This window comes from Haliaeetus leucocephalus, unplaced genomic scaffold, assembly GCF_000737465.1.
Source record: "Haliaeetus leucocephalus isolate CR32 unplaced genomic scaffold, Haliaeetus_leucocephalus-4.0 Scaffold495, whole genome shotgun sequence".
NCBI classification, from domain to species: Eukaryota; Metazoa; Chordata; class Aves; order Accipitriformes; family Accipitridae; genus Haliaeetus; species Haliaeetus leucocephalus.
Window position 1 is genome coordinate 7904494 of NW_010972931.1, and position 23486 is coordinate 7927979.

Below are 23486 nucleotides of genomic sequence, written 5' to 3' on the forward strand. Positions count from 1 at the left end.
CGGCCGGCGCTCCCCAGGGCGCCGGAGGGGGAGAGCGGAGAGTCGCCCCAAGGTAGAGACCGGCGGGGCTCGCCTGGGTGCCGTGCCCCGCCCCGGGGGGTGAGGGTGCGGGCCTTTCGGGTACTGGTGCTGCGTACGCTGCGGAGAACAAGGAGGAAAGCTGCATCTTAAACGGCTAACCACTGGAATTAGTTGGAACTCAAAACCAGTTTTGAGGACTTAATCTGTCCCCAAAGTTTAACTAACTCTGAATTCCTTTGGTCCTGCTGCCAGTGTCTTAGTGCTGCGTCAAGCTTAGGGTGGTCTTGGTGTGAAGTTTCATCCCGGTTGCAAGGGGTTTGCATTATCGCAGTTCAGAGGATGGTGGTGAAACGCGTCAACAGCGGTAGTTAAATCTTACTGCTTGTAGTGGTTTCAGCCCAGCCGATAACAAAGCACCACGCGTATGGCTATCGGTATTTTTCGATAGTGTGGTATTGGGTTTTGAGTCTGTAAAGCTGTAAGTGGTCGGTAATTTTGTCTGCTTAGGGACAGCTTTCATTGTATAGCATTGTGAGCACAACTGTAATTAGTTAAGGTGCTCGAATTATAATTCATGTCTGTATAAACAGTAAGTTGCTAAAATGGTATATTCCATGAAGAACCCTTAATTTTTGTAGTCTAAATACAGTATCTCTGAGTGCTTGCCAGAGCTTTCTTGGTTATCTTAAGATGAGAGGGGAAAATCATAGAATTGTTTAGGTTGGAAAAGACCCTTAAGATATGATACAGATTGGCCGTATGGAGCAACAAAACTGCTTTTGGTGTAGTCAGTTACTTGAGGCTTGAGGGTGTAAATGTGACTCAGACTTCAGTTTTGTTATTTTAAGTGTCGTTTGTACATTCAGATGCAGAGTAGGATTTAGCCTCCCTGCCCTTCATTAGCACTCCTGTTCCCACTGGGTAAAGCAGGCATCGTTGTAAACTTCCGCCAGTAATAGCAGGGCTGTATTCTCGCCAGATTTTATAACTTAATAAAACTGCAGGAATCCCAAAACACAGATGTACAGATGCTGTCTCTATTGCCCTTTGTGGATGCTTTTCCACTCAACCAATCCATAATTACCACGTTTTCAGGTTTGTAACTGTGCTTTGTTATTAATTCAGTAGCATTAGCTGGATCAGTGGCAAAATTAACTACCAGTGAATTTAAGACCACTGAATTTACCACCATAAAATTAACTAAGAAGTGGCAAAATTAACTACCACTGAATGTCACAGGACAGAGACCACCCAGAAGGCTTTTTTTCACAAAGCGTCTTTCAGGTCTTCCTAAATAATTCAGAATGTATTTTTGTGCACTATTAGCAGTACCTGAAGAAAACTCTGACTACTAGAATCAAGTGAACCTCACAGAATTCAGTATTCAGTGATGCTGATTTCTCGTGCATTACAGGATCAGCCTGTGCAAGCAATGGAGTTTCTGCATCGCACTGTATCCATATCTTGATTATGCTGGGATTTTAGAAATCTGAGGACTCAGAAAATTGGAAAACTTTATGAGGCAGTAATGCTCCCATAGACTGAGATGTTAAAATAAGTTGATAGTGCCAAAATGGTTAGCAACTTATGGCTTCTTACAAAAAGGCCATATAATATTTTTTTAAAAAGACAATATTGTTTCAGGAAAATTATTAATCTTATATTGATTAATTGATGAATTAGTATGAATACTTGATGTGCTACATTTCTGCTGGCCTTTGTGAAGTATGTGTGAAGGATATGGGCCCAACTCAGAGAGGATGATTGAAGGGCATTCCTAAGACGTAACAGAACCATTGTGAGCAAGGCTGTTGGAAACTTGAGACCAGGCCCGGAGATGCATTTCCTCTCACAGTGCTATGGGAGAATAACTGTAATGGCAGCCCAGCTTGAGGCAGTTTTTAGCATAAACGTTAAGGATCAGATTCTCTACTGTCCGGAACACTTCAAAATTTATTTGTTCAGAATGATGCTAGTAGTGTGCATATTCTTCCTTGGTGAATAATGTATACTGATTTTTTGGTTGTTGTTAAGCATAAATTACTTCTTATTATTAAATACTCCCTGCAAATCCTTGAAGATTAAGTAAAATACTTTCTTCCTCCTTGTCCTTACAGATTGAAGATCTGAAGAAGATAAACCATGAGCTAAGGCAACATGTCATACAACTTCTTGATAAGAAGCAGGTGGTGGAAAGTCAAGTGGATAGGTTCACCAGTAAAAAAGATCATCAGTGTAAAGGACTGGCTGTAAATGGCAAACTGTCTGAGCAGCTGGAGAAAGAATTGCTATTCAATACTGCTGATAAGGAGCTTGAGGAAGCAAAGGTATCTATTTATTAGAATTAATACTGTCCAGTGATATTTTAATGTTGGATGTGTGGATGGTTCAAGGATTAAAATCATGCTTGCAGTTGGAAAGAGTGTAATTTCAGTGAAAACTGCTTTTGATTTCACAGGATAATGGAAAATTGCATTCTATGCACATGCAATTACGTAATTTAGTAGTAGTAGTCAGAAGGGAGAAAGCATATTCTTTGTTTGCCATTACTGTAACTACATACTTATTTCTTTAGCCCATAGGTATAGTCAAACTGTCCCTGTTTTAAAAAGTTCCTCCATAAGACAGTTCTAGGAAAACATATCCCATACTTCCTTTTTCATTCACTCACCTGAGAGTAACTCAACTGTTAATGTTTTTCCTAATCCTGGACTGCATCTGAAGATAAAACTTTTAACTGATTCCCTTCTAGATTGAGTTTATTGTTACTAAATAGTATGTTTTCAGCCTACTCAAACTAGAAAACATGTATAAAATGCTTCTTTGGACTAGAACAGTTGAGCTAAAATGCTGGATTTGCACTAATGATTATACAAAACTAATGCATCTCTTGCTCTCAATTTTTTTATGGTAGATTCAAATTCGACACCAGCAGAACGAGATAAAGAAGCTGGAACATACGGTGAAAACACTAAAATCTGTGAGTTAAACATGTATCCTTAATATATATGTAGCTATGAAATCAGGTCATTTCCATATGAAATTAATACTTGTACAAATGAATTTCACTTGCTTTGTTTTCACTGGATGACAGTCAAGTTATAGAATGGATAAACATATCTGTTTTCTTGTAGTTCTCTGTCTCTAGGGGAATGGGAATCTGTTTCTGTTTTGCAACTAGCCTGTAATGATTTTGCTTTTGAGAATCTTAATTTTTTTACAAAATTGCATGTAACTGTTTTGAATACCTTGTAAATCACTTGCATAACAGAACGAAGTAACATTTTTTTATTTAAAATTTTTATCTTAATATTCCATCTTCCTTAAGGTGTAATGATACTGTTGGAACATTTCGAAATGTATACAATGATGTAATTTTAGAAATATTTGCCAGTAGTAAATGTAACTTAAATTAACATTTGAATTTATTAAGTGGACTCATTAATTTCCTTCCAGTATAAATTGATAGGGAATTTTTTTTATGTGTTCAAGATAATAATTTCTTCCTGTAATTAAAAGATTTGTCTCAAATTTCAGGGGGGGTGGGATGGGTTGGTTTTTTTTCTTTCCTGTAGAAAATATTTGACCTTATGCCACAATCCTGCAAAGAACCCCCTCTGGAAAAAAACCACTCTGACCATATAGAGCTTATTGCTCAATTACCCTGGAAAGATTTTGATCCTTCAGCCAGAAAGCTTGGGATTTGAGAACTAGATTCACTGAGAGATTTAGGTGATTAATTTATAACTTTTCAGGGATTTAAAGACCTACTTCTGCACGTGTCTTAAAAATAATAAATTTGCAGAGTTTAGTATTCCTTAGGTGCTTAAGCTTTTATGAGTCCAGGTATTTCCAAAAGATAGATTGTAACAGAGAGGGATTTGGTGTGCAATTTTGAACTTTGGAATTGTTGTTGTTTGGAATCTATTTTAGGCCCCTGCATGGCTTCCTGGATTTCAACGATACTTATTTGCACATTACTTTATTTCCATTTCAGAAATTCACTTTTCATGGATCTTAAGCAAGCATAGTGGCCTAATTTCTTTCATATCTAAAAATTCATTAGATATTCCAACACAAATCTACTTAATTGTCCTCCTTAGTTTTGAACTGATATATTCCAAGTTAATTAACATTTAGCTTTTATGTCCTTTTCTGTCCTGTTAGAGTCCTTTTAGAAGGACATTCAGACGTATTCTGCAATATAACAAAAAAGAGACATTCAGAAGTTACTTTAAAGTACTAATTAGATATCTGCTTCATCTTCATTTTGAAGAGTATGTTTATCCATTTTACACTGAAGTATCATTCATTACAAACGTATTTCATTGAATGAATTCTCTCATATTTGCACATGCAGATTATTTTACAAACAGAAGCTGAAATAAAGCAAGGGAGGTCACCTTCAAGGCTTGATACCTTTATTAAGACATTGGAAGAGGACAAAGATTACTGTAAATGTGAGACTGAGAATTTGTTGAAGGTATTTCGAAACGTGTTTTCAAGTCCTAAGCGAACCTCTACTTGTGGCAGCATGTCAAAAAAATTTTCATCCATCCAGGTGAGCTTGAGAAAACACTTTGGAAAAGGAGGAATGCATTTTTTAGAATGTTGGTTTATCTTATGCTAAACTACCAAAGCCATAATTACCAGGAAGAAAAACTAATTGATTATAAATGGAAGGATGCATAAGATGGGAATGGGCCAATAATGTGAACTTAACTGCTGCTTTACACTGCATGCATATATATCACTTTAAATAGTTACTGACAACTGCTTACATTTTATGTAATTATTAACATGATTGTCAGTACCATTTGTGATAGACGTTTGCTGCTCAAAATAAATGTGTATTTTAGAAAATGGTATGTGTATCTGGTCTCTAATACTAAGAAATATATATGTACAGTCTTGACTATCTAGAGGTTACTAGGTTGAAGGCTTATTAAATCTTTCATAGAAATTTCCAAACCAGATATAATAAGAAAGCATATCAAGTTTTATTTCTCTACTTTAATGTTATATCACCTTATTCTTTAAGGGAGTGAGTTCTGATCCAGAAGTTTTGAAAATACTGAGAGAAAGTGAAGAACTGAAGTCAGCGCTGAAAAAATATCAGCGCCATGTGGCAGAAATTCAGGGTAACTTCAAGGTTTTAACAGCTGAGAGAGACAAAATTGTCAATCTTTATGAACAGGTAATTTTATTTATATTTGTATGATTAATTAAAATAACTTAAGGTGATGTGCAAAAAAATCCTATTTTTGTTTTTGTGTGAAAAAGAAAAAAAAAATGCAAAGCATTTGTTTAAAAAATAGAAAAAAAGTTATGGAAATTCTGTGATTTGAATCTGTTGGTTAAATACAAGTCTGTAAGTGCTGTCCTGAGTTAAGAACGCTTTCCTGCATTGAGGAATATATGCACAAATCATTACTTCATCTTTGATACTACACAGTTTCTGGGATGCTCTGCATTACTAGCCATATGCCATAGGGATACATTACATTGTCTATTCCATATTTCTGTTATGCTGCTGTTTTTTTAAAAACAGGCACAGGAAGAGATTTCCCGACTTCGTCAGGAAGTTATCAAATGCCCCAGGACTCCTAAAAGTACTGTGACAGCTCAAGCTATGTTAAGACATGTGGAGGTAGAAAGGGATACAGCACTGTCAGATTTCCGAAGGATGACTACAGAACGTGATAGCCTCAGGGAGCAGTTAAAGGTTTGATTCTTACCCCCACCCCCCCCCACCCCAGTTATTTTAACATGAAAACTGCTTAGTAGTCTAATTAAAGTTGCTGAAGATTTCTATTCTAATCCTGAGAGTTAATGGCATTACATGTCTGGTGAGTTCAGATGTGCTCTATATGTGATTTTGTTGTTGTTTGATACAGATTTCCCAAGAGACTGGATTTAATGAAAAGGCGCATTTGGAACAGAGAATTGAAGAGCTAGAAACGACTATTCAAAATGTAAGGGAAAATAATTATTTATGGAATTGTAAATGTAATACAGGTGATGTTCATGGTTAACCCTGCAGGACCAACCTGACCGCTTTCTATCAGGAAACAACAGGCTGAGAGCAGTGGATGTTTACCAATACTGTAGCAAGGCTTTTGGCACTGTTACGCAGTGTTCTTGTATCCAGGTTAGGATGTTATTGTCTGGATGCGTGGGCAGCTAGGTGGGGAAAAATTTGACTGGATGGTCAGTCTTACCAGGTAGCAGTTAGTTTGGTCTGGGGACTGTTAACATGGAGCACTGCAGGGGTTTGTTCTGAGGCCTGTCCTGTTTAACATCTTCATCAGTGACCTAAAGGAGGCAACAGAATGCGTGCTCATAAAGTTTGCAGATGACACCAGATTAGGGAAAGCTGTTGATATACTCAATAGCAGGGCTGTCATCCATAGGCACCAAGACAGGTAGGACGAATGGACAACAGGAACCTTATGAAGACCAACAGGAATGAATGCCAAGTTCTGAATTTGGGAAGAAGAGCCACTGGCACCAATACAGGTTGGGGACCAATGAGTTTGGGAGCAGCTCTGCTGAAAATTCAGGCCCTGGAGGCCTTGCTGTATAGCAAGCTGTACATGAGCCAGCAGTATGCCATGGTGGCAAAGAAGGCCAAGCGGGTACTAGGCTGTGTGAACAAGACACAGCCAGTAGCTCAAGGGAAGCGATTGTCCCCCTTTGCTGAGCACTCATTAGACCACATCTGGAATACACCACATCCAGTTTTGCCACTACGGTACAGGAAACACATTGCCAAACTGGAGTGAGTTTAATGGAGGACTCCCACAATACTTGGGGCTGGAACACTTTCCGTATGAGAGGAGACTGGTGGAACTGGGCTTGTTCCACTTTGAGTAGAGGTGGTTTAAGGGGGATGTAAGTCCTACCTGCCAGTACTCATACAGAAGTCAGAAACGGGCCTTTCATAGCAGTGCATGGTGGAATGATGAGCAGCATTGGGCATCAGTTGAAACAAGAAGGGTTCAGGCTGAGTACAAGAAAATACTTCTTTCCCATGAGGACAGTTGAGCAGTCCCCAGCCTTGGAGATTTTCAAGATCTGACTGGACAAAGCCCCGAGCAACCTGACCTCAGAGCTGGCCCTGCTTAGAGCAGGAGTTTAGACTAGAGACCTCCTGGAGTCCATTCCAGTGTGAATTATCTTATGATTGTATATTGTTAAGACCTGATGCTCCAAAACCAAATGTTACTGTACTGTTCTGGCAAGTCCTATTTAATATGGTTTAAGTTACTTGTATGTGCAGTTGTTTGCTAACATATGGCACTAAAATAGAAAATGAAAACATTAATACAATGAATATAAATTTTAAGTATATTTACAGTCTTGTTAGAACTTGATTTTTAAATAGATTAACATTGATTTCTGTAGTGTATCTTTCTTCTAGATCTTATGGTTATAAAATCTGGTTCATTTTCTTTTTCCCCTTCAGCCTCTTAAATCCTACCAAGTTTATAAGTATAGTTCCAAGGATTATAATATTAAACTGAGTGCATCTGTGATGAAGAATACACTGTAGGCTTAAATAGCTCTCCGTACTCTGAGTAGTAAATTAGCTTTAATCACACGCTTGACATATGATGTGTAGTGAATATTGGGTATAGTCCTCTTTTAGGTACATCATCTTATTTCTTCAGTTCATCTGGTACCCTTTGAGGCCGATACATCAATATGAAATTTTTGGCACTAGTATTGAAGAAATTACTGTGTACCAGAGGCTTACGGACTTGCTCTTTAGATGTCTGACCTTTGATTATAGTAACACAGAAATTAGTACTGAAAGAATCAGTAAATGAGGAGAGGGATGAGGTGAGAATTTTTTACCTTGAAAGAGCTGTTTCAAATAATTTATAAAGGACAGTTCTTTGAATGTTACGTGTAAGCATTTTAACAAAGAAACGCATCTTTCTTTAAACTGGAGATTTCAAACTAATTTTGCTGGAGTCTGTGCAAGAGGTTTTGGACCTGTTCTTTGTTCTATGTACAGAAGGTACCTAGAGGTAAAGACCTTGCTGTGGTTACTTGGTCATATAGTGCTTTATGCGAGTGTTTCACAGTGATTTCTCTATCCAGTTATCGGCATAGCTATATAACTTAGTAGAGGCCTAAAGCTGTCATTGGTAGTGTTGTATCCTGAACTGGGGTTTCTCCCTTCATACACTCATAGTGATGTCTTCTGTTATGTTATTTTGCACTGCAAACTTTTAATGTTGATCGATGCCAAACACTTTTGCCCTTGGGCATAATTACCAACCTAAAATTTACATTAATAAATCAAAATATTCCCAGAGATCTGAAAGACAGGAAATTGATGGTTGTCCTTCAAAGGAAGTGAAAAATCACATTTCAGCTCTTTGCCAACTACCTTCAGTAGACTTGGAGTCAGGCCCTGAGTAAATGAGATACTTGGACATTTCTTCAGTAAAAGATTTGTGCTAAAAACAGAGTAGAATTTGAATTAATAGGAGAAATTCTATGTATAAATTAGCTTTTTTTTTGCTTTGAATGTTTAATTATATTTATAGTTAGGTAGTGAACGGTTAGAACATATGTCTGAAGTGGCACTAATGAAAGACACCATTGATTCTCTGGAAACTGAGATGAAAAGATTGGCAAGAGCAGCACTGGACTCTGAAACTGAGCTGAGCCGACAGGAAGCTGAATATGTTTCACTTCGGTAAGTAAAAGTATATAATTGCATTAGTTTGACGAGTAACGTCAGCCTATAGTCATTGGTTTTCATAACTGTTATATAGCTCAAAGGCAAAGGAGTTTACGATAGTTGTTCTTATGAGTCATCCTTCTTTTTGGAATGAAATTGTTTTCCTCATTGCTTATTTATATGTAAATGTTCTTGGCTTGTTGATATTATGATATGCTGAAGACCATCTTCAGTGAAAAAGTAAAATTCACTCTGACTTAGAGTTAGGATCTTCCTATTAGAGGCTTCAGGGATTGATGTTTTTTGGTAAATTGCATATGAATTAATTTTTTTTTTTCATTTTTTATTGTTGCTTTTATAGAGGCAAGCAGACACACATAAACTAATGAGTGTCACGTGTAGTTAGTTTCAAACATCCTTTTCTTAGTCTTGGAGCTTTTTCATGAGAGGAAATAAAACTGAAGCCTTGCATAGGGTTTATGGCCTGCTGCTCAACTGGAGTTGCTAACCATGTTCAGAAGTATGTAGTGGGACTAGGCTCAATCGAAGCCTTTAGGGAATAAAGCATAGGTCAGTGAGTGCAAGATACAAAAGGATAATTTACTGACTGGAAGTAAAGATCAATCACGTGTGAAGTTTGTGTGGAGAGATACAAAGGACTAGATCACAGACTGAACTAGGCTACAGAGTGAACAGACTGCAAGAGAAGATACTGGGACTATTTCCTCTTGTATTTCCTTAAATACAATTCAGTTAGGCAAACACTGTCCTACACCTGTGTGTCCTTACAAGTGACTGGTGTACTTGACACACGGGTGTTGTAGGTTTTTTGTTGGATTTTGATTGGTGGGAATGCTGGGTACTAGCGTGCAGTGTTGTGCTGGCCCACAATACCTTTCTAAGGATACTGTGATTTCTAAAATAACATGAACTCCTTTGCAAAATCCAGTTCTGAGTTATTGCTGCTTTATAATAAATTGTCAGATTTATGAATACTGTAAAAATTGAGTTGTTGAAGATTAGTTGCTGCTACTGAAGTATCTTTTTCTTTTCCCCCTCAAACCAGGCTGATAGTTCTCGTCAGTTTCTTCAACAGTTTGAGAATCATTAATATTACTACATGATTTGAACGTATTAATATTACTACATTGATTTGACTTGGGTATAACTTGAAATAGGTCAGGCATTCTAATGTATGTCCCAAGTGATGATTTATATTTTAATAATTTTCGAGAAGTTTTTATGTCCACCTGTTATAAAGGATTTTTCTTACTTTTCTGTGATTCTTTACAGGAGTATTCAGACCTTAATATCTAGAGATTAAAGTTAACATCAGTAAAATATCCCAAATAGTCTAAAATATACAGAAGAATCTCACTTTTTCCTAACTTCTGCAATTTTAGTGACATTTCAAAAAGGAAAAAAATTAATATATAAACATCTGAATTCTCCTGTTTAATGCTTCTGCTTTTCCAGTTTATTGAATGAAAAGACAGAAGAGAGTCTTTCAGAGACTCAGCAAAGCCTTGTTAAGAAAAAATATGAAATGCAACTTGCCCAAGAGAAAATTATGCTTTTGGATGAAAAAATTGGTGAGTGACGGATACTGTTTTTTTAATAAAATTCCGTAGGCTAATTGTTAATGCTTTTTTTCTTTTTTTTTCCTTATGGATTGAAAGAAAGTGTTGAATGCAAATAAACATACTTTTGACAGTTTTAACTTTTCAAGTGCAAAACATTTGTTTTCATTCATTACTGGAAGGTTTTTGCATTTTAAAATTCTGTAATAAAGCTCTTGCAAGTAAGTTTCAGTGACAACACATACTGTCAGCTGAACAAGGTGTGTTGGTAGCAATGTGCAGTGTCTGAGCATATCAGTTACATTTATGATCCACTAAGGCAGTGGTAGCACCTCTCAGCACCATAAGATGATGATGATGGAATCAGGAAAACATCCTTTATAGTATATATCCTATACTGTGTGTTGCACCTTTTTTATATTATGGAAGTAAAGGAGGTGGATGCAGAGAATTCCTGTAGTGCCAAGGAATATGTTCTCAATTCCAAAGTTACAACTGTATTATGTCCAACTGCATCTATAGAAATAATCTGTTCTCAAATGCAGTGCTGAATTTGTGAAGGGAGAATAAAGCTAACCTATAACTAATTACATTTAACGTTAGAGCTGACTAATGCTATTAAAATACCTTGTTTTCTGTTAACTGGAGTTTGAAATTTGTAATTATTTGGATTTAAATATTTCATTTGAGGTGAACATTTCTTTCAAATGAATAAGCATTTCATTCAAAGTGAACTTATTTTTTTTTAATGTTTTGGCTAAGGTGTTTAAGCCACTCCTGAGAAGGCTAGAGAAAAAGATGTTTTGTCCACATTTAAACAAAATATGTGCATTTTAAAGTCCTGTACTCCTGGTACAGTAAAGTAGGGACTTAATGTTTGATAGGCATGTCAGCCTATGTGTTGTTGCATGCTTTTGGTCATTCCCAGGAAATGTGTCTGAATTAGGTGTATTTTAAGCCTAAAAAAAAATAATTAAAAAATCAGTTCATTAAAGCTGAATAGAGACTTCAGAATTTGGCATATGAGGTCTCATATAATCTGACTGAAGCATGTTCCAATCTAGATTCATTAGCATTTTTCATTACTGTGAGGCAAGTCCAGACAAAGAAACTTGAAATTAATGGAGACTGTCTGTATTGTGCTATTATCCTGTGACCACAGGGATAACAGTAGAAGATGCTGAAGGAGAGGAACCACAATGTAGGTGTGAGGAGAGGATGTACTGAGAGAAGAAAGTTGAGAGGTTTTAACCGCAGGATCAATAAGGAGAGGATGCTAAGATTACAATTTGGATGAGGCAGCATAATCCTAGTGAAATAGGTAGGAGAAGTAAAGTTAATAAAGACCTAGGAGATAAGTGAAGAATAGGAATATTGGCTGAATAAGAATTTGCAATGAGGAGGATTGGTTGTCAGAGGAGACTGTAAGTGTGAAACAGTGAGATTGGGAGTCAGTGAATGGAGAAACAAAGTGTGGATGTGGTACCAGGGAAAGCTGGGGCAATGCAAGAAATCAGAGTCTGAAAATTAGTAAAGTGAGGGGAGAGGGTGAAGAAGGATCAGAGACATCCCGTGAGAAGAGCTAGTATGAAGTAGTTAAAGAGGCTGGAAAGATCCTCAAAATTGGATGACTAGTTTGGAGATTGTGGGTATTTTGGACATGCACCGTGACTAGAACCTGTGAGCAACTATACACACAGGATATTTAGGACTTGGACAGTAATGCTGAAAGCAGGAGAAAGATTGGAAGTAAAAGGAGGTTGAGATGGAAAATGTGGATTTAGGAGTTTAGTATTAGTAGGGAAGGAGTCTAGGATGAGAAACCTTAAGACTTGGGGCTGACCAAAGTGAAGAGAAAGTATAAGCAGGTAATGGTATCTTCTTGGAGAGGTAGAATTGGAGAAGATGGAAGAAAAGTGTGTGTGTCCACTGGAGAACCTTTTCCCTTTTTGGAGTCTGGAATGGAACTAGGGATTTCCAAGTCTTGTGTTTACCTTCTCTTGTCAGCAAAATAATGTACACTTGGCAAAGTGTCTCTTTTCCAGTGCTTGTCTGCAGAGAGAACAGCAGTATAGTCTCACAATGGTGTGTCTTTTATGTCATGTGATTTGACGCATGATGGGAATCCAAATGGTACTTTTTGTTTTTCACACAAATTAAGTAACTTATTTCAGAGACAAACACTAAGAAGTTGGGAATGCCAGTCTTAAGGTTGTCTGTACTACTTAATAAATAAACCCCAGGTTAGTTTTTAACTTATGGTATTGTTTTTAATTACACTATCATGTGGTGTCTTTCTATAAGAGTCTTTGTGCCAACTTTTGCAGAGTTTTGTAGGGAGTAAATCGGTGTTGTCTGGTGAAGCAAGCTTATCTGTCAGATCTTCTCCTTAGCCAAAAATACAGTGAATAAAACAGGTAACTGCAGAAAGAGAAAGCACACAGTATTTAAACTGTTAAATATTGTTATGCAGTGTTTTATACTATTGCTGTCTGTACATTAGAATTTTGGGGTGATGCATAACCAAACTTTTCAGAATTGCTCAGTAACTACACATATGACCTATTTTCTGAGTGCCTGATTTGAGGCTTTGGTTATTAATTTTCAGAAGTGTTGAGTACTTACAGCTGTGGCAGCAATCCATGGTTGGTTTTTTAACATGTAATACTTTCTATCCTGAAAATTTAGGTCACAGTTTGAGCATCCAAAATAATCAGATAGCATTTTCAATTGATCTTTGTGCCTCCATTCCTCCTCTGTAAAATGGTGGTAACACACTGTTGCTTAGAATCACAGAATGGTTGAGGTTGGAAGGCGCTTCCGAAGGTCATCTTGTCCAAACTCTCTTCTCAAGCAGGGACACCTAGAGCCAGTTGCCCAGGACCATGTCTAGATGGCTTTTGAATATCTCCAAGGAAGGAGACTCTGTAACCTCCCTGGGCAACCTGTTCCAGTGATCAGTCACCCTCATAGTAAAAAAAAAAAGTGTTTCCTGATGTTCAGAGGGAACCTCCTGTGTTTCAGTTTGTGCCCATTGCCTCTTATCCTGTCCCTGGGCACCACTGAAAAGAGCCTAGCTCTGTTCTCTTTGCACCCTTCGTTCAGGTATTTATATACATTTATAAGATCCCCCTCTGAGCCTTCTTTTCTCCAGGCTAAACAGTCCCAGCTCTCTCAGCTTTTCCTTATAGGAGAGATGCTCCATCCCTCAGTCATCTTCATGTCCCTTCACTGGACTCTTTCCAGTATGTCCATGTCTCTCTTGTACTGGGGAGACCAGAACTGGACCCAGCACTCCAGATGTGTCTCATCTGAGCTGAGCAGAGGGGAAGGATCACCTCCCTTCACAAGGTGGCAATACTTTCCTTAATGCATCCCAGGATACCATTCACCTTCTTTGCAGCAAGGGCACATTGGTGGCTTATGTTCAATATGTGTCCACAAGGACGCCCAGCTTTCCTGCCAAACTGCTTTCCAGCTGGGTGGCCCCCAGTGTGTATTGATGCCTGGGGTTGTTCCTCCCCAGGTGCCGAACTTTGCCCTTCTCCTTGTTGAACTTAATGAGGTTCCTGGCAGCCCATTTCTCCAGCCCGTCAAGGTCCCTCTGGATGGCAGCATGACCCTCTGGTGTATCAGCTGCTCCTCCCAGTTTTGTGTCATCAGCAAAATTCCTGACCATAAGCTCTGCCCCAGCCTCCAGTTCATCAGTGAAGATGTAAAACAGGACTGGACCCAGTATTAACCCCTGGGGCACACCACTGTTTTATCAGCCTCCAACTAGACTTTGTGCCACTGATCACCACCCTCTGCACCTGGCTGTTCAGACAGTTTTCAGTCCACCTCACTGTCTGCTCATCCAGCCCATATGTCAACAGCTCATCTATGAGTATCTTATGGGAGTGTCAAAGGCCTTATTGGACTCAAGGTAGACAACATCCACTGCTCTCCATCTACCAGGCCAGTCATTTCATCATAAAAGTTTATCAAGATGGTCAAGTATGACTTCCCTTGGGTGAAGCCATGCTGACTACTACTGATGATTTTCTTGTCCTTAAAGAGCCTGGAAATTGTTTCCAGGATTAGCTGCTCCATCAGAATTTTCTTTAGAGCCAGGTTTGAACACTGTCTTAGCAGGTTCCAGAGCCATGCATCCAAAAATATGAGGTGGAAATTTAAGCGCCTTTCATCTTGTGTTTTGAAATAGGGAAAGATTCTGTGGAAAAAATAGAATGTAAATACATGCTATGATGTCCCTGAAAGGACTGAGCTACAGATCATTTTACTTTGGATGTTTTATCTCCTGGAAGTGGTTAATAAGTATCCTTCAATAAGCCCAATTACACTGATATTTAAAGAGTAGTTTGCAGCTTGCATGGTTTTTATAAGATGTAAGGTTCACTGTAAGGTTTCTGTGGTTCTCCTCTGTGAATGCAATGTATGTAGATCATATAAGGATTGATTCTCTGAGCATTTAAAGGTAAATGTAGTGTGTAACACCTTATTAGCTGAATGAAGATAGGGAGAGACATCTTTTAGAATTTGATTTTGTAATGAGTAGATTGCTTTTTTCATTATTATCTTTGCAATTTTTAAGTGGTGTTGAATTTTATAATTGCATCACTCTTACTCACTTTTACATAAAGTTAATTTAAATTAAAAAAAATATTTCAGGAAAAACTAGCTAATATCAGGATATCAATCTCTCTTACTTCATCACTCATTACATGCTGTAGTCTACATATTGCTTCTGTCTATAGTAATTCTGTTTAAGCCTTTATTGTTATAATACCCAAGAAAGTTATTTTTTAATGATCTAAACATTTGTTTTGAGCCAAGTAATTTAAGGCCTTGATCTAAGGAAGAATGCAGTTCCAGAAATATCAGTCAGATTATTTATATATTTCAAAAAGGTACATGCTTCAGTGTTCTCTTGAAGGGGAGCTTTTGCCATGTTCTTTTACGCTTTAGAAGTGTATCAAAATAATTTTTATTTCAAATGGTTGAATTAATAAAAATGAGACTTTTCTGATTGTGTCCAGATAACTTTTCAAGACAAAGTCTTGTACAACAACAGGAGATCTGTGCTTTGAAAGAAACAATTGCACAACTTGATAAAGAGAAGGCATCTTTGCAAGACTGTGTGGAAGAAGGAAGAGAGAAGATTGTTACTTTTGAGGAAAGCCTGGCAATTAAAGTATGTTACAACATGTAAATAGTTACAAAAGGTAAATAGGGCAAGGATCTGTTGGGTCATCACACCTATCTTATATTGGTATCTACAACAGTGCTCAGTGCTGACCTAGTTGTGCTCCAGTTTCAAGGCAACAATAAAATTCACGTTGACTTCAACAGCAGTAGGTTGGTGCAGTGTTGGTCATCTCATGTTTGATGTTTTGTATGGTTTATACTTATCAAGAGAGGAGACTTTAAGTACTTTCCTGAAGTGGAGAAGAGTAAATTAGCCAATAAAATATTTTGTTTATCATAAAATTTAGCCTAAATTCTTCCTTGGGATCCACTGATGTTAAAGATGCAGGGTGCTAAATAATATTGCCTTTGTTGTCATTGATGAAGCATCTGAATTACATTTTTTTCACCTTAAGGTATATTGCACAGTGTGATTTCAAACTATATAATGAAGCTGCTTAGTTCTTGGCTCTGAAATGTTATTTTTCACTTCAGCTTAAGTCACCTGGATGTTGATTTAGGCTAGACTACAGAGGTATTTTTTAATTGTTGTGGTTGTTAACTCAAGAATTTGTATTGATTTGTAACAAAATCTTAAAGAAAAGATAATTGCAGGACAGGCTAAAATCATCTTGCCATAAGCACTAACTTTGTATTTTTAAAACTGTAAATTGTAAAATTATGTCCGTTTTAGAGAAGAGATGGCTGTCTCTCACCTCTCTTGTGTCTCCAGTGGAAGATATTTTCTTAGCCTATCTATGCTTCTTTTAATATCTGTATCCAAAGACAAGGGAGTGAAGTAATATACTTTGTGATGGAATTCTTTTTTTATCAGTTACACGCTACCAGACTCTGATAGTTTATTCATTGTAGAAAAGCTGTGATAACTTATCTTACAGGCAGAAGACATCATTTAGTTTTGGGAGTGTGAGCCAAATGCTGCCTTTAGAACCACAAAGGATTAAAAAAATCTAATTAAGATTATTATATTCTGTGGAAGATAATAATATTTGTTCCTTTATTTGCCAAATTAGATTATCAGAATTTTCAGCTCTAAACAGTACATGATGACACTTGGAAAACCACAATCCATTTTGCCTTACACAGTTAAATTAATCAGCCAGCTGAATAAAAGGAAATATAATGTTTTTTCCCATTTATACTGAGGAGTGGTAAGAGGTTTATTTTAATTTTGTATTTCTTTTCAAGGAGAAAATAATTTCGGATTTCAAGATTCTGATTTCTGAGTTGGAGTGTTCCACAAAGTAAGGATGAAATGTCAAGATCATTATAAAATTTTGATTAACTTACAAGATTAACTCAAAAATTGAATCATAGGATGTGCTAATGTGTAAATATTTTTTAGTCTATTAAATATTAAAATGTTACAGCTTTGTTTCATGACTTGCAAACTTAACCACTGGAAAAGCTATCATTTGTATTAGGTTGGGCAGTATTGTTGTACCTGAAGAACTTTTTTATTTGCTGCATAGAAAATCTGCTGAAGCACTCTGTACCTGTGAGAAAGATATCACCAGTTTGCATCAACAGCTACAAGAAACCAACAAAGAACTTGTACAGACTAACAAGAACAGAGAATCATTAGCTCAGGAGAATGACAGGTTACAAGAGCATCTTTCTAATATTAAGCAAGAAAATCAGGTATATTTGTACAGAGAACCTTTGACTAAAAAGGAAAATGGTGTATTTTTCAAGTAGTATGTAGAATTGGTGTGCCCTCATCTGAAGTAAATCTGCAAACTAGTTTTTAAGCTCATTTTTCAAACTCTGATTTTTCCCTTATTGCTCAGCTGACTTGTATAAAGATGACCAGCGATTCTTATGTAATAGTTTGGATGTTTATCCTGAGGAACAGCTAATTAATGGGTTTTTTTTCTGATCTTCAAATGAAAACAATGTGGCAGTTATAACTATTGTTTATATGGAAAAGTACTATAAAGGAGCAGCAAGTATTTCTTGTACTGTGCTGTGACTGGCCTAGAATACTTAAAAGTTTATGAATTTGACTTGCTAATAATTTAACACAGTACACATTTCAATAAGGTTCAAAACTTTATTGATAGTATTTATGTTCCTTTGAAGTGGCTTTTGGATAAAAGATGCTGGAAATATTTGGTTATAATACAACATTACATTATCTACTGTGTTCTTTTTCTGTGTGCAGTTCCTAATGAAAGTAGTTAAAATACTTAAAGTGTCGTCTCATGCACACACAATGCTCATGCATCAGTGTGTTTTCCAAGCAGCTAGGAATTAAGCTTAATACCTGTAGTAGTTCATTACTATGTAATGTTCTGTTTTTTCTTCTCTTTCTTCAACTTCTTGCCTTCATTTAGGTTTTCTGATACTTTATCTTTCTTCTCTGCACTTATTCTACTGCTTAGGATATCTTTGTCTTTGAAAATACTTTCTGCTCATCTGGCTTTCTTCTCTAGAAGCGCTACCCAGTTTTGAAGGAGCAAATTAACTTTCACCTGATGTTAGGTGTATATAAAAGTTTTAAGTCATGAAGGCTCCCTTTTAAGTAAAGAAAAGTCCTCCAGAAGGAGATTCATCCCATCCCAGTTTTTAAAGCAATTCATTCTATGTGTCTCTCTCCCTTCATTATAGAGGAAGTCTAGCTAACTAGTTAGATCAGGTGCCTCATTCTGCGCTGCAAAAATTAGGTGAGGCAACTCTCATTCTAAATAACTCATCTCTCAAACATATTAATCATTTCTATTTAGCACCCGAGTATCCTAGAAGAGTCAAGGCTCGTAGTAGCGTTAACTGCCAAAGGTACTCCAAGGAATCACTATTCTTTACCTTCTCTCAGAATCACAGTTGATACTGGTGAGATCAGCTGGTACAAAGCACAGCCTCCTGTTGCTTCTAGCTACTTTTGAAAGCTTCACGGTTTTCTTTGCAATGCCTGGGTGCTTGTAGAAGCAGTTCAAAACAAAGTCTTAGCCTCACAAGATCAACTACTTTTTAATAGGCTTGCGTCTGTAATACGTATTGGTTCCTCTAGGATCTTCCATTGATTTAGGTGATAAAGTATTTAAAGTAGCATTCTCATTTCTTCACTTGGGCTTCCTGGAAAAGTTCACAGATTTCCAGAGCACCTTTCTCAGTAACTCACAGCCTTTTCACAGCAGGAATAGGGGTTTCTCCGTAGCCTTCTCCACATCCCGCCCTCCCTGCCCCTTCCCCAGTTCTTGCAGCTGAATGTTCTAGTAATTTTGTAAGGAAGGAAGAGTTTCTGAACAGAGCAGTTCAAGACAGCCTTTCTGCAGTTTTTTTCCTCATTCTGTTCTTTCTCAAGCAGTAGTTGCCAGAAATTCTGTGTGCATTCTCCTAATACTTGTGGCTTTATTTCTCCTGATTAGGGGATAACCACATAATTAGTTAATTCAATTTTTTAGCTTTCTTCTGCTTTTTCAAATGTGGGCTTTTAAGAGACTGTAACATGTAAAAAAGGGGGAGCTGACTCTGAGCCCTGCCTCTTATATGGGGCAGGTTATTTTGTTATGACCATCTAGCTCCTAAATAAATCGTCTATATTTTTCTTCTTAACTGCTACATTCTTTTATTGACATTTTTCTTCTTTTTAAGAAGACTTAGCATTATTTGTAAGTCAAAGAAACAAAATATTTTTGACAAATGCAAATGTTTTTAAATAGAAATTTACATGGTTTAGACTATATAGCCTTTAAATAATGAGTTAATAAAGCCATAGGTTTTAGATACACACTAATTCTATTTTTTTTTGTAAAGGTACAAACAGTATACTTTAACCTTATGAAACAAATATTTCTTCATAGGCATTATATAAAAAACTGGCAAAGTACCAAACTGAGCTTGATGATATGAAGTTGAAAGCCCAGGATTCAAGTACAGATATTGTCAGGCTGAAGGGTGTACTGAAGTCTAAAGTGAGTATATGGATTAAACTTGTTAATAAAAGCTGGTGGTTTAATTAAAAATGAAATTTTAGCCATATTTCCATGGAAGAATTTGCTTCCTAGTCAAAACTTACTTGCATTCTACTAATATGTTTTTATTAGTTTGAACACATTTTCTTAGCTATTTTTGCAGTACACAAGTAATGAAGTATATTTCATTGTGGTTTTATATATTATATATATATATACACGTGTATGTGTGTTTATTAAACTTAAAAATTCAGACAGTGAATAATACAGAGACTTGGAACTCTTTTCTTTTTATTACCATATGGGATTAATAGTAAAAAAAAAATATATTTCTGCAGTATATTGCTATACCTTGTATTTGTAATGTTAATCTAGCCATTTTTAACAGATGTGTTTTGAACATTAAAATGTGGCCATCTTGAACAAAACACTGTTTCTTGAGAAGGCTCTTGATATTTTGGCTAAATGGCAAAGTTTTCAGTGGAAAGAGACATCCAATACCATGTCATACCTGTAGATCTATAGATACCCCTATTTTGTGAAGCTTGCTGTAAATTATTAAACAAACAAGCTTTATGTGTTAGGAGAGAGAGAACTGCGAGCTTTTGGAGAATTACCACAAAGCCCGTGAACAAGGAGAAAGTTGGGAAGCAAAATATCATCAAGCAGAAGCAGATTGTAGCTCTGTTAGGCTGACACTGATCAGTGCGGAGTCTGAGAACCGCAGATTGAAAGAGAAAATGGAGTCCCTTGAAACAGAGATGGAGCAAGTAAGTTGAAATTGTTCTTTCCATAGTTCACACTGGAAATGGTCTGGTAGTATTGTAAGCCTGGAACTGTTTAAAATTATGCTTAATACCACTTCTCATATTTTAGAGATATGTGCTGTAGTGAGCTGTATGGAGTTTGAATTTATTTAATAACATGACTAGCACTAGTCACACTTGGAAAAAAAATCTTAAAAAATAATAGCATATTTCAAGGAAAGAATATATATTATGAATTATAAAACGCTGTCATGTTTGGAATGACTGAAGGCATAATGTCACATACAACTCCACAGCATACCTGAAACATACCTATTGCTTTGTCACCTGTTACGTTCCTGTGCCTGCTTTTCTCACTTCCAGCTTTACAACCTTCTTTCCACCACTTTAGATGTCCCAAAGAGCCTCTTCCCACTTGAAAATCTGAAGAACTTAAAAGGAAATGCACAGCATGGCTTTGAAAATACATTATGAACATATAAACTATATTCTGATTTTGGGTTGTTACGGTTTTTGTTGCAGCTCATCTCTGCTTCCTGAATATCACATAGGCTACTGAGGGCTATCCATGCACATTATATACTCAAGAGGAATTGACCTGCTGCTGTCCAAAAAGTGGATGAGAACATAACAGCAGCAAAACAGCACAGGAAGATTGTGTGACGGATTTTGACATTTTTAAAATATGATAAAACTGGTACATGGTCCTAGTTTGTCCAGTGAGCTTCAAACAAGTAGAGATTTCATCCTTCTACTTCCTTCCCACATGCCTACTATTAAGTATAGGAATAAACTAAATAAAAGGCCTCTTCATGAAAACTGTGTCAACAAATTGAGTCAGAACTCCAGTTGTCACGTTCAGGTTCATAGTAGTTATAAGGCACATATCTAAACCAGAAGTTTTTATCAAAAATCGTAACGTGCTTAGTAGTGCTCTGTGTTTCTTGTGCTTTTTTTTAGGCAAGACAGCTAGAATTAATGTAATGTGCTCCCCCTACAATCATCTCTTTGGATCTCATTCCTAATAAATCCTTCAAGGAGGTCACAGTGCTTTATCTGTCCCTTTGCTCTGTAACCTCCCAGACTCATTCTGCCACCCACTGAAAATTAAGTAGTTAAAAGTGACCAGAAATACAAGTGTCACTGGGCAAAGTACAGGCTTTTTTTCAAAACAGAAAAACATAAGTTATGTTAATTTTAAATATACAAAATTCTAAATGCTTTTAGTCAGAACTGCTGCTACTGGCTTGTGGACTTTTCTTTAGTGTGACTTCTGTCATCTCTTAGTCATGCCTGAGTTTATGGGTGGCAGCACTATAAACATGACTGACAGTATCTCAGCATTCACTTATCATCTACATGCAAGAATACATTTTATTGCTAAAATAAGAGGGTCTCATCTGAAAATGAAATGTGGCCCATGGCAGAATTTTGAACCTTATTAGCTCTGCAGAAGGAATAGAGTTCTAGGAATAGAGTTTAGAATGTCTCTAGCTGATGTTGCTGTCAGAAGCAAGAGCTATTCTCTTCTAGTTTTTATATGCGGGAGTTATTAAAGAAATAACTTTGAAGTTTATTCTAGAATAAATTACTGCTGCCTCTTAAAATTCACCACAATTACATAGGGATATTTTTGTAGGATTTTGGAAGCAGTTTTAAATTTTCTTTGCAGTAGAGTTTTGATTATCTGATACTGCTTTACTGTAGCGTTTAACAACAGAAGCAGCATACAAGTCTCAGATTTCTGCCTTAAGCAAGTCTCTTGTGAAAATGGAAGGAAAACTTCAAAAATTACATTGGGAGAGAGTCTCTATACTTGCAAATCTCACATCTACATAAGAACTTTGCATTAAACTAGATGCAGTCAAAGAACTATTAAATCAGCAGTTAACTTCCTTAGCAGAGAAGGTAGAAAGGGTATGTGAAATGAAATATATTAGAAAAATAAGTTTATGTTAACGTTTTACTTAAGGGATCTAAATCTACTTTGGGGTCTAGAATGATCAAATAAATCCTTACTGATGATTATTGTTTCAATTTTTTGAATGTTTAATTTGGCATTCCTCAGGGGCTTACTACTCAGAGGGTGGATGCTGTATACTATTTGAAAAGCATGCTGCTTTGAAAGGTTTTATTATGAATACTCAAAAGTCAGGACTTAAAATTACTGCTTGTTTTCTTGAAACATATCTTGGATTTTACATCTAGTCACTAAGTAAGCAGAATAGCTGGAGTAGTTTATTAGCAAAAAAACTTGACATGGACTTTAAAATGCTTGACTGTTTCAGGAAGTATCAATATCTCTTTAATAATCTTTCCTTAATTTCCATTGAAAATCAATTTCTGTTGACCTTGATTTTTACAAAAACTACAAAATTAATGTTTGATAGGCAAATTTTTAAAAACTTAGCTTGGATAAACTCTGAAAAATTGTTCATACATACTCAGATTATTCAGATATTTCCAGTATGATTCTATCACTGCCCTGTCCATCCTCTGCTCCAGCTGAGATAATTTCTTGTTCTTTACAGGCTTCCAGCATTCTCTTTTAACCTTTATGCCTTTTCCATACACTATGGGTAAAGCTGCTGTTTGACAGTTGGTTATTTGTTGCAGCCAAACGTGTGTAATGTCTTTTGTATGCTTGTGGAATCCTCTACAATGCTTTTGATAGGGAAGAGTTCCAGCATATGACATTTGTCTGAAGCTTTCATGAGATCCGATATAGCTAAGCCTTCCTGGATCCTTCTGTCAAATTGTCAGTGAAGGGACTTGCTGGGACTGTGGAGAGCAGCAACAATTTCAGGAGAGAAAAATGCAGAAATGCAGTTGGAAAGTTGGAGAAAAGTCTGAAGTTGGGAAATTTTCGCTAATTTTTTTCATACCTTTCAACCAGTAGTCTTTCATCAGCCATGTATAATCTTCAGATAGGGCTCTTATTTTACATAGTATTCTAATGCAGAAATCTGCATTACTAGACTGCAGCATATGTATATTCAGAAGTGACAACTAAACCTGATGCTGAATAATATTGTTCTTTCAGTGTTGCTAATACTGTATATTTTCCTATAACTTATGCTGTCTGCAGTTTTCAATATTCTTTTGTTCTGAAATACAAAAGTAGAATATCAAAACTGTTTATCAGCAAAAGAACTAAATTTTTGTTTGACAGTTAGTAGAAAATTGGATCTTTCAGACCGAAGAAACCTTTTAGTTTAGCTTGGTAAAACAAAAAAATTTGAGTTCTGCTTTAGAAAGTGAAAAATATTTTTTTCTTTCTTTTTTTTTTTTCTTCTCC

The 23486-nt window shown here is 36.5% G+C and overlaps 1 protein-coding gene across 1 annotated transcript in view; it reads left to right on the top strand.

Moving 5' to 3' along the window:
* The window catches only part of TSGA10 (testis specific, 10), a 36017-nt gene that overhangs the window by 5625 nt on the left and 6906 nt on the right, over positions 1-23486 (top strand). The window contains 14 exon segments of the mRNA XM_010575813.1: positions 2139-2348; positions 2936-3001; positions 4382-4553; positions 5067-5218; positions 5573-5746; positions 5919-5996; positions 8583-8734; positions 10196-10311; positions 15339-15493; positions 16696-16751; positions 16980-17148; positions 19311-19421; positions 20006-20191; positions 21896-22105. Of these exon segments, the coding sequence (XP_010574115.1) occupies positions 2139-2348; positions 2936-3001; positions 4382-4553; positions 5067-5218; positions 5573-5746; positions 5919-5996; positions 8583-8734; positions 10196-10311; positions 15339-15493; positions 16696-16751; positions 16980-17148; positions 19311-19421; positions 20006-20191; positions 21896-22105 (2007 nt within the window).